We start from the raw sequence: 18,976 nt of genomic DNA, 5'->3' as shown, positions 1-18,976 counted from the left end.
GGACATCACAAACCAAAAATAAAGTCAGCGAGTGGCTGATGGGTCTCTGCAGATCGAAGAGATCAGAAGGAGGGTGGAGGGACATAGTCCTCTGGTCCAACGGACATTTATGTCCCGAATGTCCTTATTAGTCCACGTGGGACTGCAAACTTATAGCAGGGTCCCTCCACTATCAGGTTTACTTAATTCCAAGACTCCTGGGTCTATTTCTGATCTCCTGTAAGGTGATACGCTGTCCCACCAATCTGTCTCCTTCACATCAGTTTATCATAGACCATCCTCTCTCTCTCTTTTTATCCCCATCCAAACTTGAGGCTGTGGCTAAAGTTAGATTGGCCTGTGTAGGGGTATATAAGCCCCCCGGGATGGACGAATAACGCGGCTTCACCCTGTCTTCTCCCTGTTGATCATCCATACCTCAGCTCTTACCGTCTCAAGATGGTGAGTACCACAGTTCCCTCATCCCTGCTGCCTGTGCTGCTGGATATATCTACAAGGGAATCTCAGCAGCCCTTTGGAATAAACTCAACTTTTTGAATTTCTTTTCATTTTTGTTGAAGCTTGAAATTATATTAATGTTAAAGATGGGATCGTTGTCATCATAGACCAACCGATTAGTGTGGATTTTTGCAGTTCTTGTGATGCATTGTTAAGGATGCTTTAACTTTGTGTCGCTGAATTCAGATTGCATGCCAAGTCTTAACATCCACAGGGCCAGATTTAAAGCCCCTTCTTAAACCACATGCATGTGATATTGTCATGTCTGATAAAATACATCTTTGCTAATTTGAGGTCCTAACAGTGGGGTCAAGGCCTTTTTAAGATGTTGAGACATGATTGACTGACTGATTGGGAGAGAAGGAAAAAGGTTGTTCAGCATCACAAAATTAATTCAAATCCTTTAGCCTTTTCTCCCATCTTTGTTTTTTTTTGTAGTTTATCATTGAAGGTGTCTTAAAATTCTTTATATATATTTAACAAGTTTAAAGGGAAATCATCCTCTTATACATTCTGTAGTATACACTCCTCATTTTAAGGGGTTAAAAGCCTGTACAGAAGTCAGTATCATTTCTGTGTTTTAGCCAGGAGTTGTCTCACCTGAAGATTCTTTCTTGTATTTGTCCTCCAGGCACCAAAGAAGGCTAAGAGGAGGGCAGGAGGAGGAGACAGCGGCTCCTCCAATGTGTTCTCTATGTTTGAGCAGAGCCAGATTCAGGAGTACAAAGAGGTGAGGATTGTCCGGCCAAACAGCAAAACTCCATCCCTGCAGGACCCTCTTTTCCTTATTGTGCTGCATCAATCTTGGCAGCAGTAAAGAAGAATTAGACATGAGTGAATGACAAATATGACAGACAGTTTCTGAATGGATTCTAGTGTAATTTCAGATAACTTTCTTGGAGATGGTGACCAAATTTAGAGTTTGGTTAAGCAGCCTTTGGATCCATTTTCACAGCAGTTGCTATTTTGTGCCCCCCCCCCCCCCCCCATCTCCCCTGACAGTTTAATAAGCGCGAGAATGTCATTAGGAGGGAGCTCTGAAATTTCTGACACCATCTGAAGCTCTCCTCCAGCTGTCAGTCAGACGTCTCCTTAAAGCTTGTGGTGAAGGCTGGGAGGCTCCGGAGAACAGCTGGACTTGAAAAAGTGTTTGTTTAATGCAGGACAGAAACATTAAGAGAGAGAGAGAGAGAGAGAGATAAGGACACATTTTTAAAATGTATTTGTCTTAATTTCCCAAACAACTTTTGATTCAGTGAGTAGAGAAAGAAAGATCAATGAGTGTGAAAGTGAGGTTTTACTGGTGAGTGTTACAGCTAAGTAAGGTCCGGGGATTTTATAAGGATGGGCTGTCAAGACATCGGATAATGATGGCGTTTTTGGCGGAGGGATATGTGCTGCGAATAGAAGGAACATTCCTGCTGCGATAAGTGATACGGGTACTTGAGTGCCACTCGGGGAATGTATGACTTGATGATGAGGATGATCTAAGCGCCTCACGCAGACGGAAAGATACCAGCCAGGGGTTGATTTTATATCTGTAGGAGGCTCTGCGTATGTGTGTGTGTCTGTGTGTGTGTCTGTGTGTGTGTGTGTGTGTGTGTGAGATGAGAGAGGCTGTGTTCAAGTTCAAGTCCAAGGGGTTATCTTAAATTTCATCAACGTAAGTTGCACTGAGTGAGCAGATCAGACAGCTGTTTGAGAAATGATACTTCCCCAGATTAACATGTAAGGAAAAACTTGGGGCCACCTCAAGCAACCCCACCCCCACCCCCCACCCCATCCTCCAAAGGCGCCAAGTCTATTCTCACAGTTTACATGCCCCCCCCCCCCTTTCCCCTCCCCATGTGTCCTCTGTGCTTCTTTTAAGGAAAACGTTGCTTCTCTTCTCTTTAGGCTTTCACAATCATTGACCAGAACAGAGATGGTATCATCAGCAAAGATGATTTGAGGGACGTGCTGGCTTCCATGGGTGAGCTGGATAAATCTAAACCGGAGAAACATGCGTGTGGTGATGTGTGTTTAAAAGGTATAATGTAGTAATCTGATTGTTTTGGGTGGGTGGGGGCTTTTCAGGCCAGCTGAACGTGAAGAATGAGGAGCTGGAGGCCATGATCAAGGAGGCCAGCGGCCCCATCAACTTCACTGTCTTCCTCACCATGTTCGGAGAGAAGCTGAAGGGTGAGCGTCTAATTTTACAAACTGTCCCTCACACACACACATTGATGTGACAGTGACATGTTAGTGTTCACATCAACATGTCATCCCTCTGTAGCATATTACATTTGTTATACTCATACACTTAATCAAATCTTTTCATCATTTTACACAATGGAATATTTAAATTACTTTCTAACCTCTTCCCATCTCTGACCAGGTGCTGACCCCGAGGACGTCATTCTTACAGCCTTCAAGGTCCTGGACCCCGAAGCTACTGGATCCATCAAGAAGGAATTGTGAGCATGCTGAATGATGTTGTTTATGACGCACTTCCAAATGGGGAGAATTCAAATGTAATGCCTCTCTGTTTGTCCATTCCAGCCTTGAGGAGCTCCTGACCACTCAGTGCGACAGGTTCAGCAAGGAGGAGGTAAAACCCCGCCCACCTTTAAGAAGGATACTGCATGTTCCTGTAGACTGGCTCATTAGTCTCATAGCCTTTATGTTAAACAGTAAACGCTACAGTTTTCATTTTCTTTCATGAGTTAGTTTAAAAATCAACATATTATCTCATCAGTCTGTGCAACAAACCTATTTTATGACACTTTTCAGTTGATTTTAGAAAAAGAAGGCCGATTTAAGTGAGGCCCTTATGGACATACTGTTATGGAATTAACTAAATAAAGACGACACAGGTATAATAGGGGTATTATGGTTTTCAAAAGATGGAGATTCACCCAATTTTCAAAGGGGAAACTGTCAGTTTTCAATCACATTTCAATCCATCGATTAAGAGTAAGAGTTTCTTCTGATAGACTAGTTCAAATGTAGAACTTCATAGGTCAATAGGTTTTATATTACTGTACATTAGTTTGATTTTCAGGGTGGGGTATATTTTGAAATAGGTCCTGAGGAGACATTCCTAGTGTGAGACTTCAGATTCCTCATTTAAAGTGATTTTTCAGATGAAATTGTCGAAATTGTCGCTTTAAACTCAATCACATGCATGGTGAATCCCGTCATGCTTCATTTCCAACCCTCTTATTTTCTCCCTCAGATTAAGAACATGTGGTCCGCCTTCCCCCCAGATGTTGCTGGCAACGTAGACTACAAGAACATCTGCTACGTCATCACACACGGAGAGGAGAAGGAGGAGTAAAGAGAGAGCTAGAAGACAAATAAAGACAGCAATCCCTTTGCTATTCTGCTTCCCTGCCCTTTTCTTTCCTCCTCTCCCTTCACCCTCACCTTTTTGTGTAAACCCATGGGCTCACCTGTTCATGTTCATACCAAAGACTTTGTCACACTGACACATGAAAGGGTCGATGCCTATGAGGTGTCTATGTTTGCTTATGGGGAATAGGGGTGATTTTCAATAAAATTATCCTGTAACATCATTTCCATCCACAAGCTTTTCTCACAAACCTTTTCTTTCATTGCAACCATTCTTCTTTCCTCTCACTTCTTCATGTCTGCCTGCCCTTCATCACTTCATCCTGAGGTGTTTGTGTGAATGAAACGTGTTCCTCTGCTCCTCCTCGGTATCTGAGGAGAGGGGAGGTTTACAAAACTTGAGGACTTCATTCCATATTCTGAAGATGTCCTCTTGGGTGGAGGAGGTGGGAGGAGGGGAGAGCTTTTTGCAGGTTGGAGAGGACAAAAGTTGCCTCCTTAAAGCGACGGCAACTTTTGTCCTTGAGAAATGAAAGAAATGAATGAAGGAGAGGAGAGAAAGGATCGAAAGAAAACATTCAAATCTTCGATGTCTTTCCCTCCACTCCTTCATGCGTCCATTAAATCCTCTTCCTTTTCATAAGCTGTCTCAACTTCAGGAACTGGAATCTTCCTCACCTTTCCTCTGTAATGAATAAAAGGGACAAACTGTGAATAAAATCTCTTTCCTTTTGTAAAATAGTGTCTCTGTTGTGGCTCTGGGGGACAGGGTTCAGGGGAGGATATAAGTCTAGTGAAATGGATCCCTCATTAATACATATTATTTAGTGACCTCTAGTGGAGCTTCTTTACACCTGCAGGTACAAACACAGGCCAGAGGGATACATCTGATCAATACAGATCAGCCCCAGATTAAATAGAGGGCCACTTCTGCCAAATATCTGTGCAGAAAAGAAATAACTGGCTATTAAACAAACTTTAAGTGAAATCTAAGAGGCAATACATGATAACGACCATATTCAAATGAACCAATAAAAATAAATAAATAAATAGGATTTATTGGATGCAAATTAATAAGATGAAAAATACATTAGGATATAAATGCCCATTAAAATAAATAAATGAGGAATTAATAATTACAGGTCATTTAAAGAAACATAGTTTGTCTTCTCCTACATCACTGCAGGATTTAGTTTAAGTAATATGAACTTCATTCTTACACATTTGGTTATTTATATTATAGTGATAGAAATAACATTGTGTATTTTTAAGGCAGTGGCAGCTGACTGTCCATGGTTAAAAATAGATGAAGGTTATTTAATCTACCCAGATTCATAATGTTTCCAGGAACATGACCAACAGTTGCATAAACACACACACACACACACAGTAGTCTCAGGGTTGAATTCTTTGCTACTAGTTTAATAGTAATACACAAAGAGAACATCCTCCTCCAAGAAACACAAACACACCCTGATGATTTAATATATTATGGTTTATTACTCATCACAAATGTCATTATCATCAATTAAATACATCAGTTGTAGATCTGAAGGAATGAATTCAATTATCTATGGATTTTATTTCACTTTCGCTGAGAGAGAGAGAGAGAGAGAGAGAGTGACGTGTAAACTTAAAAACATGAAGAAAAGACATAACGGCGTGGGGAGGATAAAACAGCTGTAACGGTGTTGTTTTTCTTTTTCAAATATTTGCATCCTTGGGGTCATTCCCCAAATAAATGTAACCATAGATACGGTTTTAAGACCGATGCAGAAATGTACAAAGGACCTGCAGAAATGTAATCCTCAATTCATCCACAATATTGCAGATCTAAGCGCTGATTCGACAAGCAGCCAGAGATGAATTTGATCATTGAACATATTGCTCATAAAATATTTTCATCCACGGGCCTGAAAGTGTGCTCATGGAAAAAACCAGAGCACAGAATCAATTTTTTTCCATGCCAACGATCTATGGAGGATAATTTGCATAGATGTGTTCAGTTCATCCTCACTAATACTACACTAATCTGTGCCTGTGACTGCACGTGCGTTCAAACAGAGGAGCAGGGTGTGATCATTCATCTATTTGGATGAAAGCCTGAAATAAGTGAGAAGAATGGAAATGGATGTTGGCTACAAAGCTACACGCAAGTCCCTCTAATCCTTGACTACAAAAACAGTACAGTATAAGAGCATCAATGTTTTTTTGTTTTTTTTGTTGGCTATCAAATGGTTTCACACAAACTACCTGGCACTACTCACCATATACTGATGAGGTTCAGTGCGTTTTAATGTATGCATAAATATCTTACAGTACAGGACACTGAGTGTAAATAGGTTAGGGAGTTAGTCCAGAAGTTATTCTGAATGTTACATCACAACTAAGTGAGACTGACATACTTAAGATCTTGAATCAAAGAACTATTCCAATCTCCTCTTAGTATATTATACAGTACAATTAAGACCTTTGACTTCCAAAACGTATGTCTGAATCACCCTTTGTTCTTTCATTTCACCACTCTAGTCTGTTTTAATACTGCACTTCAGTAAACTTAAAAGTTGACCAAACCAACAGTGACGATGAAGACAATAGAAGCCAAGAGTTGCATGAAGTTTGTGGCGTGAAAGCAGAGGACTCAGCATGTGCAGAATTAAAAAAAAAAAAAAAAAAAGGACCACTCAAATAATCCCTCTGTGACTACATTGTGTGTAGTCAGCCATCATTCCAGTCAACCAGGTGTCTCTCGCTCACATAGAAAAATAGTCGGATCAAAAATAATAATAATAATAATTCATAATATACTATATTTGATTAAATTAACCACTTTGTACATAAATACATCAGAGCCCGAAGGTCAACGATCTGAGGTTCATGCTACATTGGCACACCTGGCACCTCTACTCAAGTGGCTTCCTATAGGTCCTCAAGGCACAGATTTCAAACGAGATGAAACCGGCCTGTTTGAGACTCTCGCTCTCTACGTTACTACACTATCGGAGTGGTTGACTTCAGTGGTGCCTTGTGTCTAAACTCACAAGTGCATCCTTCATTCTCTTAAAATCACATTCTAACGGGTCAGTGAACCGAAGTTCTTATCCATACTGAAGTTTGGCTAATTTTAACACATTTATTTGGGATTTTGTTCGTCAAAAGCGAAGTAATACTTATTTTAGAAATGGACATGTGGTTGATTGGATTTATAATAATGTTTTCCAAAAACGTCAATCAAATGAGATTAAAATTGAGGCCTGAAATAAAATAAATCCTTCAACACTCCCATCCTAAACTACCACTGATAACACCGCTTCATGGTGTGTGGCTTTACTTTGAACTCATCCCTCTTTTTGTTCATCAACATCCTTCTATTCTCATCAGTTGGTTTTATTCCAATGATGAAATAATGTGGGGAAAACACAAGATAAAGCGACTGTTTGATTTCATAGAAGAAAAAAATCGTCAAAGGGAGTCTATAACCAGATAGGCCACACATAGAACTGTAACACACTTCACTACACTACTAAGGCACACACTCACTCACAACATTTAACATGACAATAAATACATCCTCAACATCATCACTAAGAGTTCTGTCCACAGTGCCTGCGTTGGATGCAGAAGGGTTTTCTTCTCTTTTCTTTTTTTGTTCCAGGCATCTTGAAAACACTGTCCACAGATGAGAACTGACAGGGCATAGGGAACACAAACAGGATCCTATGTACTGTAGGTAGACGCACTGTTTATTTACATGCTCTATGGCACCACTACTCAACCTGCAAACAATCCCTCAACCCTCCATTTAGTCGATGTTTGTCTAATCACTGCCATCAATGGGGTAAAAAGAATAAAAAATGAAAAAAGGGAATTTAAAAAAACTAAAAGGTAATGACTGTTATAATCTGAACAAATATTCAGACTCACAGTATGTGCTCCAGTTGAAAAAGGAAAATTGTCCCGTCTTAATAACACTCTGAAAAAGAAAGCATTGAGCAAGAGGCAGAAAGCCCCCTGAGGTGCTATTAAAACCATGATCCAGTTTGCTCCACCATAGTCCCTGGGCTACATACACCAAGTCTTCAAAATGATGTCATTATACAGGAAGCCATCCCATTTTTTTTATTAACTGCTCTTTGTTTCTGGAGTTTTTTGTTCCCCTGAACTCTTCTTTTGTTCAGTGTCCCTTTTTTATGATCTTTGAGTGATGGGGTGAAAAACTAGGCCGAATCTCTCGCTGCTGTAGCTCCATTTTTGTCCTCAGCATCTCCTCCCCCTTTGTCCTTTTTCTTCCCCCCTCTCTTCTTCTCCTTTTCTAGCCTCTCTTTCTCCTTCCTGAGCCTCTCTTTTTCCGCTCTTTCCTTCTCTTTCTTTTCCTTCAGTTTTTTCTTGTCATCTTCCTTTTCCTTCTTCTTGTCTTCTTTGCTCTTCTTCTTCTTCTTTCCCTCTTCCTCCACAGTTTTGGCCTCGGCCACTGGCGATGCTTCTTTTTTTAAATCTGGACACGGTGGCAAAGGGGCGTTGTTTGCAGTAGGAGATGGGATTGTCTGAGTGATTTGCTCAGAGACAATCACTGGGGCGGGGGACAGAGTGTTGGGGGGTGGTGCTGTGCTTTGTGATGGGGCTGAAGAAGCAGACTGGCCTTGTGTTGAGGCGCCTTCTGAGACCTCAGCAGACCCATGTGATGAAGCAGCCGCACCCACGACTAAGGGGCTTTGAACATGGGGAGCCAGTGCTTTCTGACCTGCTCCAGGTGGAATGGGTGGTTTATTGGCGATGCCTCGCCCTGGGCTTGATGTTGCAGCAGGTGGGGGCTGATGTGGCAGGCCATCCATCCCTGACGGCCCTGAGAAGGAGCCCTTTTTGATTTGGGAGTGGAAAGGAGACTTGGACTTGCGGAAGCCGGGGAGTGAGAGCAGACTGGAAGAAGCCCTAAGGGGTCCTGGCGGAGGGATCGAGCTTCCAAGGAAAGAAAAGCTGCCGCCAGAGCTGATGGAGGCGGCACGGCGTTTGTACTCATAGATGGCTCTCGTACCGTGTAGGCGGCGGCCTGGCTGGTGTGTCAGTTCCCCCCTTGACTCCCTCCACTTCCTTACCTGAATGTTGCATTCCCTCTCGATGAGCGACTCCGTCACTGGGAGTGTGATAATCTGGATGTCAGATCACACAGAGAAGAGACAGAGGAAGTGAAGATTAGCAGACTGGCCATTACAGGACAAAATGACTCATTTCGCTGAGTAAAAACAGAAACAGGTTTTGTTTACTGGGAGCTGACAGAGAAACACTTACCTCCTGTACCAGTATGTCCTCTCTGATAGTGTCAGGGGAGATGTTTCTGAGACGCTCCATGGTTTCATACATTCCCTGTAGTTCCCGAAGCTTGTCCACAGAGCCAAGCATCTGTTTCAGTAGCACCAGGCCAACACGAAACACTATCTTCACCCCTAAAAGCAGAGAGCTATGTCAGTTTTCTGTCAAACAACAAAACAATAATAAACTGTGTTTAAGATATACAAAAAAAACCTCTGATCTTACATTTCTGAACACAGAATATCACAACAGAGAAATACTTCAGTGTTTCCCCTAGGTTTACAGCGTTGGGGGGGTGGGGACAAGCTGACATGCCGACACGCTGACACAAACACTTGAAGGAATCTTGGCGTTCATGAGTTACTTTTAATGGCAGCTGTCCTTTTCTATCAGAAAGGTATCCTTAAATGACTTCTTTCCCTGATTTCCAACTCTATCCACTATCCTATCTCTACAATAAAAGGCACAAAAAGCCCAAAAATAAATCGGCCCGCTTTTCTTCTTTCTTCAGGCTGCCCCCCTAATATAATGGTAGGGGAAACACTGTACTTTGTTCAAGAAATAAAGAATCATTACTACCAGGTGGTGTACATTGAGTCACAAACAAAGCATGTCCCCCCTCCCCAGTCCCCCACTGGCCTTCACTCACACTGCTCCAGACCAAAACAGGTCTGGGCACGGATACCACTTAGAATAAAATAGAATAGAAAGTTCATTTATAAAGCACATTTCATTGCAGGTAAGCTCAATGTGCTTTACATTGAGGAACAACAGTTATTTTTTAAAAGACATCCAGTGCACCTCAGAGACATCACATAGCAACCCAACACCAAACAGCATAAAATAAAAATAAAATAAAAACATAGAAAACCATACTGCACATACAAACAATGACACCATTCTCACACACACACACACACGCTGTTTGATAGTGGCTGCAGCACAGTGAATTTTCTCTAAAAACGGAGACATGAATGCAACTTTACAGTTTTTTGGCATATTTTGAGTCGTTTTGGTCAGATCACTCCCTCTATTATTATGCAACCTCTGATAGACCATACGTCATGTGCAAGCTATGCCCCTGTGCTTGTGCACATGCATGAGCATGAACACTGCGCCAAAGCCCACCTCGTCCAAGCATGCCGGGTCAAGGAAGTGTCTAGTCAAATGAACGACTTCAGGGTCAAACGTGCTCGGGCATTGTACGGATTGCCTAGAGTGTTCCCTAAGAGGTGACTGAACTTTATAGATATAGGTGTTACCTTCACAGAAGAACATGTCCCATACACGCAGTACACAGGACCATGGCAAGGTGCGTGAGAAGATGCACATGAACCATTCAGTCATGTAGAGAATCGGGTCAATCTTGAACTTCTTGAGATGACGGTATGCCATCGGACAGGTACGTCGTAACAGGGAGAAGAAGATCTCGCCATCCAGCTGAATCGCTTCCTAAAAGACAGAAATGTTGATTCAACAAAGCTGAGAAAACCAACATGAGGGTCTGACAGACTCCAGTCTTTGTTCATTCACTCACCAGTCCAGCGCTGTAGTAGCCAGGAAGGTACTTCTCGCATATCTGGACGAGGCACCAAAAAGCTTGCTGGAAAACAGCCAGATTACAACACATAAGTGAGGGGAAAAAAAACAACAAACAACAAAAAATAGTTGAGATGAAACACAAATGCATCAATTACCTCTCATATTTTTTGCTTATTTTGAGGTCTTTTTAAAAATAGAACAATGAATGCAATTAATTGACTTAATCTTCTCTTCCTTTCAGCTGTGTATTTGTTGAACTCTCTTTTTTTTTTTTTGCTGCTCCCTGGCAGCAAGTACATCGACTGTTTTAGAGTCATTAGTATCTAGCAGTCTTGAGCATCACAACATTATTTGATCCCACCACAGAAACCCTCAGACTGACATTTTTAAAGTAATCTGTCGGACACAATTAGCTCAGGTTTCAAACTGCAAGAAAAAGCTGCTCTTTGTGATCATCCTGCTTTAAGAAGGTCGCTGGTACAGAGCGATAGAGCTGTAACTTGAGTCCTTACTGCATCACATACGCTTGATTTTTTATGCAGGACACCTTGTCTGCTGTTAGCCTGCTCAATGTGGTTTCAGCAGTGTCATCAGTCTGCTGCTTGTCTATTTATAATGTATGCAGTAACCAGAAAGAGCCAAATCTTGTTTTGTCTGCCAGCCTACTCTTTTTCTTCTCATGAGCTGTCTCTTTAGTATTGTACCGGCTGAGGCGGAATACACCAGTGTTCATTTGGCCAACAAATATATGAAGATAAATATTTGGCTGTTTTTACCCAAGACAAAGAGTAGACATTGACAAGCTAAAAATAGATCTTTGATAATAAAACTCTGATGACTAAAACGTTTTGTTTCCTTTAACTAGATGATACGGGACTTTAAAAAAAAGCAGAAAACCATAAAGGAGGATTCTTGCTCTCTCCACAATTCCCATCACTAAACAACACAAATTTATCACAACACCAAGACGAGAAAAAGACTGGGAGTTTTATGACCACTTCGCACCAAACTATGGCTCACAGAAATAGTTCAGCCCTAAACAAAGCATAATATTTATGATCAAGCACTACAACTCAAGAATGAACTGCATGTTGCAATGTGCAACCTTATGAGGTTAACTCCTCGTCTTTTTCTTTGATCAAATTATACAGTATACCTTAAACCTGTATCCTTCTCAGTTCCAACCCTGTGAAAACCTGACCAAAACTCTCTCACCTCAGCAGGCATATGCATGAGCAGCACTGCAGCCACAGGAGCCTGGGCCTGGCAGTAGCCCTCGTCAGGTCGGTAGATAGTGTAGGCCTTCAGGATCCGATACAGATCCTGTTGCCTGTTGGAACAAAGAACTAAATCAACCAAAAAACCTAATACAGCTTGTTTCGACTCAATGCAAAATTGAGATAATGCAGGGCCTGGAAATAACTCTTAAATTGGAGGCTATTCCCATCATGACTTTTAAAATGTGTATGTATGCGTGTGTTAAAAAAATGGACAGAGAACTAGCCGGTGCTCAAGTGATCCGGATCTCTTATTTTGACGCTTTGTTTCTGACCAGTCGGTCCTATACTAAAACATTGCAAACTTGTAAATTCATGCAGGATTTTACCGCATTATTAGTGCCAGAATTTCCTATTTTGTGTTTGATTCCAAAAATCCCTTATTAGTACAATGTTCTGTATGACACTACATTTTTTTCTTTGTGTTGATGTACAGCAGATTAATGGTGTGTCTGTTTTTTTTTTTTTTTTTTACCCATGGCCTCCTCGTGCAGCAAACATCTCATGGAAAGGGAACTGTCTGTGGAGATCCTTCTCTATAATGTCCAGCCATTTGGCTTCTCCCTGCTCTCTCTCCAGCTCCTGAAATAAAAAACAGACACAAGTTTTTTGTTTTTTTTTGTATTTAATCTTGTTATTTCATGGAGTCAGTTTCCAAATGAGTTATTTAAGAAGATAAGACTGCAGAGCCTTGTATGAAACAACATGTGAGAGTCTTCTTCAGACAGCAAATACAAATCCTACTGAGACCCAGACCCAGCTGAGGCCAGACCCCTTGCATTGTGGACACAACCAGGCAGGATTACCAGTCCTGATAAGAGGCTTAAAGCTCTTTAGGTCTGCGCCCTGTCTCTTTAGCACCCCTGGAGTTGAAATGACTCAGCCACAACTTCCTATTAATATGTTTCACATTCAAGCCAGTTACTAAATCCAAAACCTTCAGCTACTTCCCGTTCCTCGTTACTGTGTAAGTATATTTATGGCAGCCTGGAAAGCACGCATTTTCAGACATGAAAATGTAGACTAGATGACGTTGAGTAGTTGCATCAATACTTTTGTTTTTAACATTCATCCTATTTTCTCCTTTTTGTCTTAAATACTGGGGGGAAACTGTGCCTGAATCAATGCGTAATACACAGTGATTTTGAATTTGTGTTATTTGATTTAACGACAGCATCTACCTTACAGATCTGTAAACCCCAAAAGAATATATTGTCGCAGTGATACCTCAAATTTTCCAGGGTTGGCATCCAGGAGGTCCTTACTGTTGGACAGCAGCTGCCAGGCTTTAGCTCTGAGAGAAGATGGAATCCCTTTCCTGCAGCGTATCTTCACCTACAACATACGACACACACACACGGTAGTAAGCCTTAGCATATTGTCAGGTAGAAAAAAAATCCAAGTTTATCTGGAAAGGCTGGTGTGGCATACCTTCTGGAAGCGATGTTTAGTCCACTTATCCCAATTGTGAAACATATCAAGCCATTTGACCTCCCTCTGTCTGGCAACTTCAACTCGAAATTCCTTTTCTCTGCAATAGTGAGAAACATAACATGTCCTCATCAATTACAGAAATAGGAAGTACTTTGTTCTTTTCACAGTCTATATATTGCACTCTGAAATGTTGATATGTAGAGATTTCTAACTCATATCTGATGGCATGAATGAATGACCTAATTTTGTCCTTTGTATTCATTTGCACAACATTACGCTGAAATGCTTAAATAAAGGACATCCTTAACATTAACGACATGTGACTGCCACTACTTATGGTAAATCAATAACATTTGAATTATTCAACAGCGGAAGAGCAATTAGCGTGAGAAAAGAAGGAGCAGGTCTAAAAAAAAGGGAGGAAGAGAGCAGATGGGTGTGAGGGTTGATATCGCTGAGACACACAGACAGTACGTACTGAGTCACAAAAACGCTCTCAGCATTATCTGAGTCAGACCAACGAAAGATAAAAGATGGACAGATGTGTTTAGTGCTGCAGCAAAGGAGAACAGGGCGGGAAGGGAAAGGGTAAGGGGAGATGAAGATCTCTTCAATGCAAATGGATGACAGAATGAATAAGAGGTTTAGGAAGGCAAAGTGACCAAATAAAAGGAAGATAGTTAAGCAGGATTTACATTCATCTGTGTAAACTAATCTAGTCACAATCCTACTGCCTCTTATATTGCACATAGTGAACTCGCAGCAAGGAACCTTAGTACAGAAAGAGAGAAGTGGCTTTTCCATCCTTCAAGCAGCCACGCCTAGCATGTGCGTCTAATTAAAGAATCTCTAAGATCCTAGCTGGACATAATGGAATCATGCAGTGGATGATCAATATTTCGCACTGTGGTCTGGAGAGTGAGTAATATCTTAATGTCCTGAAACTTACCCGCTTTCACTGTACTGATTCCCACCAAGGAAGCCATATTTATCAGTGCGTCTGACAGTCAGGCCATTGATCTCAGAGTCTGAACCCACAGAGCTGCCATCATCTCCCAGCCCAGATAGAGACTCCAAAGTCCCCGACATCAGGCTGGCTGACTCAAGGTAGCTGAGGGTGTCCGGGGCTGGCCGAGGGTTGGGATTGGGGAGTGGGAGGACAGGGGCTGGCTCGTTGATAAGTGGAACAGTAGGGCTAGGGTGTTCTACTCTGGTTGGGGTGCTGGGCAATTCTGCTCTGTTTACTTCACCGGGAGTCTCAGGCTTTGGAGAGAGTGGAGGAGGCTGACTTTGGGGATTTTGTGCTTGTTGAAGTGGCTGAGGTTCCTCCTCAGCTGTAGATGATGCTGCTGTGTCGCTGGATGCTGGAGGAGCAGGTGTGGGATTTGAAGCTGCAGAAGTTTGGGGTTGGTCCACTTTAAGTTGACATTCATCCATGACAGGATTTGGATTGTGGGTGACATGCACATTAGGGTAAAGATTGGGACCAGGATTGAGATCAGGAGAAGGGGATGCCATTTGCGATTCACTTTGTGCTGACGTCTCACTTGACTGTATGTTGGTCTCTGTTTCAGTATTCAAGGGCTCTGGAGCTGCTGAGTCACCTGTCATTGGTTCCTGAGCTCCAGTCCCTGCATCTCCCCCGACTGATTCCTCTCTTTGTGGAGCAGCATCATGTACCGTTAATGTGAAAGGAGTCTCAGCAGCGAGTTTAGGAGGACTTGAGGGAGGTTGGAGAGTCAAAGGTGGTCTTTCGGACTGTGCTTCAGGAGTCTTCCCAGTCAAAGCTGTGTCATGGTAGAGGGAAGACTTGGGTGAGGGCATCTCCCTTGCAGACTCTGGAGCAGGGCTGTTGGGAGTAGGGATTGCTGATGAGGGTGGCGGGATGGAAGGAGCTGCATGTGGATCACCCAACGCAGGTGGTGATGGGGATAAGGTAAAAAGTTCAGCCATGGTTCCGCTATAATCGCTCCTTTATAAAAAGAGAAAGAAAATGATGGAAATTAGTTTTATTTTGCCATAAAGCAGTTTAGTAACATTCCATGTTACACTAAACGTGTTCCATAATGGATGCCTCCGACGAATACGCCAGATCTTTTGGCCTAATAAAGACCTCCAACAATGAAGCCGGAGCATCACCAAGGAGATTACGAGAGATGGCTAGGACACGTGTTGAGGATGGTAGCAGGACCGCATCGCAAAAGTCGCCTTAAGATGGACACCACCAGGCAAAAGAAAACCTGGGAGGCCAAAAAAACAAAAAACACCTGGAGAGCGCTCATTGAAGCCTTACGTCCCATAGGGGACGAAGAGGAGTAAGTAAGTTTAGCAACATAATTATTGTACACAAAGAGTGGTCAATTCATTATTGATAACTCCATAAGCAGAGTCTCTATTCTTAAAACCAGATAAAAAAAAAATTGGATGGGATAACACCAAAAATTAAAATGACCAAACATACATTTTTCTCATACAGAAAAATGACTTCTCGATAGAATTTGATTTTATAAGCAACTTTACAGACAGGAAATTAAAACCTACAACTTTACACCCAGCAAGGAACACATCGAAAACCTCAAATCCACAACCTTTTTATATATATATATATATATATATATATATATATATATATATATATATATATATATATATATCATAATCAGCTGTACAACATGCTGCCCACGACATCTATAACATCTTACTTTTGACAGAGCAAAAAGTAAACATTGCTTTCTAGGTATGGACTCGCACAATTACACTATCAACAAAAGCACAATCCCAGTGATCCAGCAGGTTTGCTGACGAAGCAGGTTCATGTCTGTGGTGGTTGCAAGCCGCAATTGGTGACCTGCTAGCAGCTAATAACATCAGCTACATTGTTGTCATATCCTCTGTGGAGGCCTCACTCGGGCCGTCTGAACTTCCCGATTCAGCACACAGAGGCAATTGTTTACTAATAGCTAATAGTCAACACCCACACACCCACACACCCACACACACACACATACATAGTCTGCCAGGCCCTAACCGAGCAGCGTCCACGGCCTTGTCCACCCTACCGCCCCCTGGCAACTACAACTCACACTCGGCTGTACAACTCACCCACGACCGGCGTGTCACAGTGATCCGTCCGCCTGGAGAGCCAGGGGGTTCCTGTTCACACGTCCCCCCTGCCACAGCTCCGGCTCCGCAACCTCCTCCGTTAAAAAAAATGAAAACACACCAAAAAAGCGAGACAGGAGAAAGGAACCGCAAAACAAGGGAGGGGGGGGGGAGGTGAGGACCCTGGAAGAGTGGAAAAAATGTCCTGCACTCGGTGAGGTAGCTGGCTAAGTTACCAGCTAGCCGAGTTAGCTTATTTTAGCATTAGCGCCGACAGTGTCCTGTTTCTTTTAGCCTAGCCTAGCAGGATGAATGTTTCCGTTACTACATCGGTGAGACTTTACGCGACTATTCTCGCCAAATTCATGCAGCGTTCAATATAATTTTCATTCTAAGGCAAAACTAATGTTCTTTGTTTAATTTATCCAAGCGCATCGATAGGGGAACATCCAACACCCGCAGCCTGCATTTCCTACTGACAGCTACGTGCGCGCTCCCGCCAGTGTCGGCGGGTACATGCACGCTCCCTGCACAGGAACCTCCCTTACACAGCAGGAATATGGTCGTTTACTTTTAATAAACATTATTACTTTACATATTACATTAATATGGTTGTTTACTTTTAATAAACATTATTATTTTTAATAAACAATATGGTCGTTTACACTTAATAAACATTATTACTTTACATATTACATTAATATGGTCGTTTACTTTTAATAAACATTATTACTTTTAATAAACAATATGGTCGTTTACTTTTAATAAACATTATTACTTTTAATAAACAATATGGTCGTTTACACTTAATAAACGTTATTACTTTACATATTACATTAATATGGTTGTTTACTTTTAATAAACATTATTACTTTACATATTACATTAATATGGTCGTTTACTTTTAATAAACATTATTACTTTTAATAAACAATATGGTCGTTTACTTTTAATAAACATTATTACTTTACATATTACATTAATATGGTCGTTTACTTTTAATAAACAATATGGTCGTTTACACTTAATAAACATTATTACTTTACATATTACATTAATATGGTCGTTTACTTTTAATAAACAATATGGTCGTTTACACTTAATAAACATTATTACTTTACATATTACATTAATATGGTCGTTTACTTTTAATAAACAATATGGTCGTTTAGTTTTAACTTTTGTTTACTCTTACGTTTAATATTTCGAATTTCAATACTTTGTACTCATATGTCGAGATTTGGACTTGAATTGATCCATAACACTACTTAACACTCAAATACAGAGGTTTATAGCTGAAAAAAGTGGTTTTAGGGTTTAGGTACTCTTTAAGGTTGCCTTTGGCATACATTACTGCTTTTTGACTTTATTTCTCCCTCGGGCCTCAGGTGTGTTTTAATTTGACCCTAATCGTAGACATTAAGAACAGAGTGTCAAACCATTGTTTTTTCTTGTAAAACACTAATAACCAAGATACAAAAACGTCCATTAAGGTTTCTTATAAATCCGGAAAAACAATACAGTTTGCAGTAAAAACAAAAATAATACTAAAAAACGCAGAAATATCGCTTACTATTACAGCTGTTCCTAAATTAAGTGAAAGTCTATATTCTTATTTTGGGATATTTTGGGGATACATTTGAATATTAGATTATGTTCGGGGTATTTTGATTATTATTGTTTACATTTATATGAGTTATTTCCATTCGTTTATTTTGCTACTTGGGGCATAAAGGTGGAGTCTACATGGGTGTGTCTATATAGCCAGGTAGCCAGGTGAGACTCAGGTAGGCACCTAATGGGTTAATGGTTTTTTACTAGTAAGCCTGGACGCAATGGCAGGATGACAGGGCAAGAGAGACAGCAGCGTTTTTTGTTGTTTGTTGCCTGCTTGATGTCTCTGGATAAAATAAACCACCCTAAAACCTTCAATCATCATCTGGACAATGGACTTATTAACATATCCTGCGTAAGATTCGCCCTCTAGGTGCCTCAGTGGCTTGGTGAGTTTGCGTTAAGTTTATAATTTGTTTGGAATTTTTGTTATTTATAGACTGTAGATATCTCCACTACACTTACTTTAATGTTCAAGTAGCCTAGTCTTCTCTTGCATGTTGAAGTTGCACCAGTAGGTGGCACAATCCACTTTAATGACAAGCCTTGTATTGCTTCAGGATGTCATATCATACAAACCATATCTGGCTTTATACGTTTCAATCATCAGTATGGTGCTGAAGACCTTTATCATAAGACAAATCAATTAATATTTTTTCACCAACCCAAGTGCCACAAATCAATATTTTGTTTTTGTTTTGGAAGAGCATAGATGTTTTGCATGGAGATTGTGAATAATTTCTCTGCTCTTTTTTGAAAGAGCAGGCATGTTTAAATGTTGTGTTGAGAGTTGCCATGGAAAACCAGAAATGGGGGACACCCAGACATAATTGAAACATTGTGAATTTAAAAGGGAACTCCCATATATT

At 41.1% G+C, this 18,976-nt stretch overlaps 2 protein-coding genes across 2 annotated transcripts; one reads left to right on the top strand and one right to left on the bottom strand.

The window, feature by feature from the left end:
- The first annotated feature begins 296 nt into the window (after nt 1–296).
- mylpfa (myosin light chain, phosphorylatable, fast skeletal muscle a) lies at nt 297–4,570 on the top strand. Its single transcript, XM_020645702.2, has 7 exons — nt 297–441; nt 1,130–1,228; nt 2,395–2,470; nt 2,575–2,679; nt 2,876–2,954; nt 3,040–3,088; nt 3,716–4,570. The coding sequence occupies exons 1-7, from the start codon at nt 439–441 to the stop codon at nt 3,815–3,817; spliced, it is 513 nt and encodes a 170-aa protein (XP_020501358.1). The 5' UTR covers nt 297–438; the 3' UTR covers nt 3,818–4,570.
- A 738-nt stretch (nt 4,571–5,308) lies between these two features.
- LOC109992921 (TBC1 domain family member 10B) lies at nt 5,309–16,986 on the bottom strand. The gene is made up of 10 exons (XM_065964387.1): nt 16,494–16,986; nt 14,341–15,363; nt 13,389–13,488; nt 13,185–13,292; nt 12,433–12,539; nt 11,896–12,010; nt 10,676–10,741; nt 10,401–10,590; nt 9,118–9,272; nt 5,309–8,978 (listed from the first exon to the last, which is right to left on the bottom strand). Exons 2-10 carry the CDS (start codon nt 15,342–15,344, stop codon nt 8,049–8,051), a joined length of 2,775 nt encoding a protein of 924 aa, XP_065820459.1. The 5' UTR covers nt 15,345–15,363; nt 16,494–16,986; the 3' UTR covers nt 5,309–8,048.
- Between the last annotated feature and the right edge of the window lie 1,990 nt (nt 16,987–18,976).

Source organism: Labrus bergylta, chromosome 16 (genome assembly GCF_963930695.1).
Source record: "Labrus bergylta chromosome 16, fLabBer1.1, whole genome shotgun sequence".
In the NCBI taxonomy this organism is placed as follows: Eukaryota; Metazoa; Chordata; class Actinopteri; order Labriformes; family Labridae; genus Labrus; species Labrus bergylta.
This window is presented reverse-complemented; position numbering and strand designations above follow the sequence as displayed.

Excerpts from the sequence above, each read along its gene's own strand:
- LOC109992921 (XM_065964387.1), bottom strand. The coding sequence starts at position 15,344 with ATGGCTGAACTTTTTACCTTATCCCCATCACCACCTGCGTTGGGTGAT. Across the intron at positions 12,011-12,432 it reads GCTGCACGAGGAGGCCATGG|GCAACAGGATCTGTATCGGA; the intron begins GTAAAAAAAAAA and ends TTGTTCCAACAG. Across the intron at positions 8,979-9,117 it reads AGGACATACTGGTACAGGAG|ATTATCACACTCCCAGTGAC; the intron begins GTAAGTGTTTCT and ends TCTGACATCCAG.
- mylpfa (XM_020645702.2), top strand. Across the intron at positions 2,680-2,875 it reads GTTCGGAGAGAAGCTGAAGG|GTGCTGACCCCGAGGACGTC; the intron begins GTGAGCGTCTAA and ends ATCTCTGACCAG. Across the intron at positions 3,089-3,715 it reads ACAGGTTCAGCAAGGAGGAG|ATTAAGAACATGTGGTCCGC; the intron begins GTAAAACCCCGC and ends TTTCTCCCTCAG.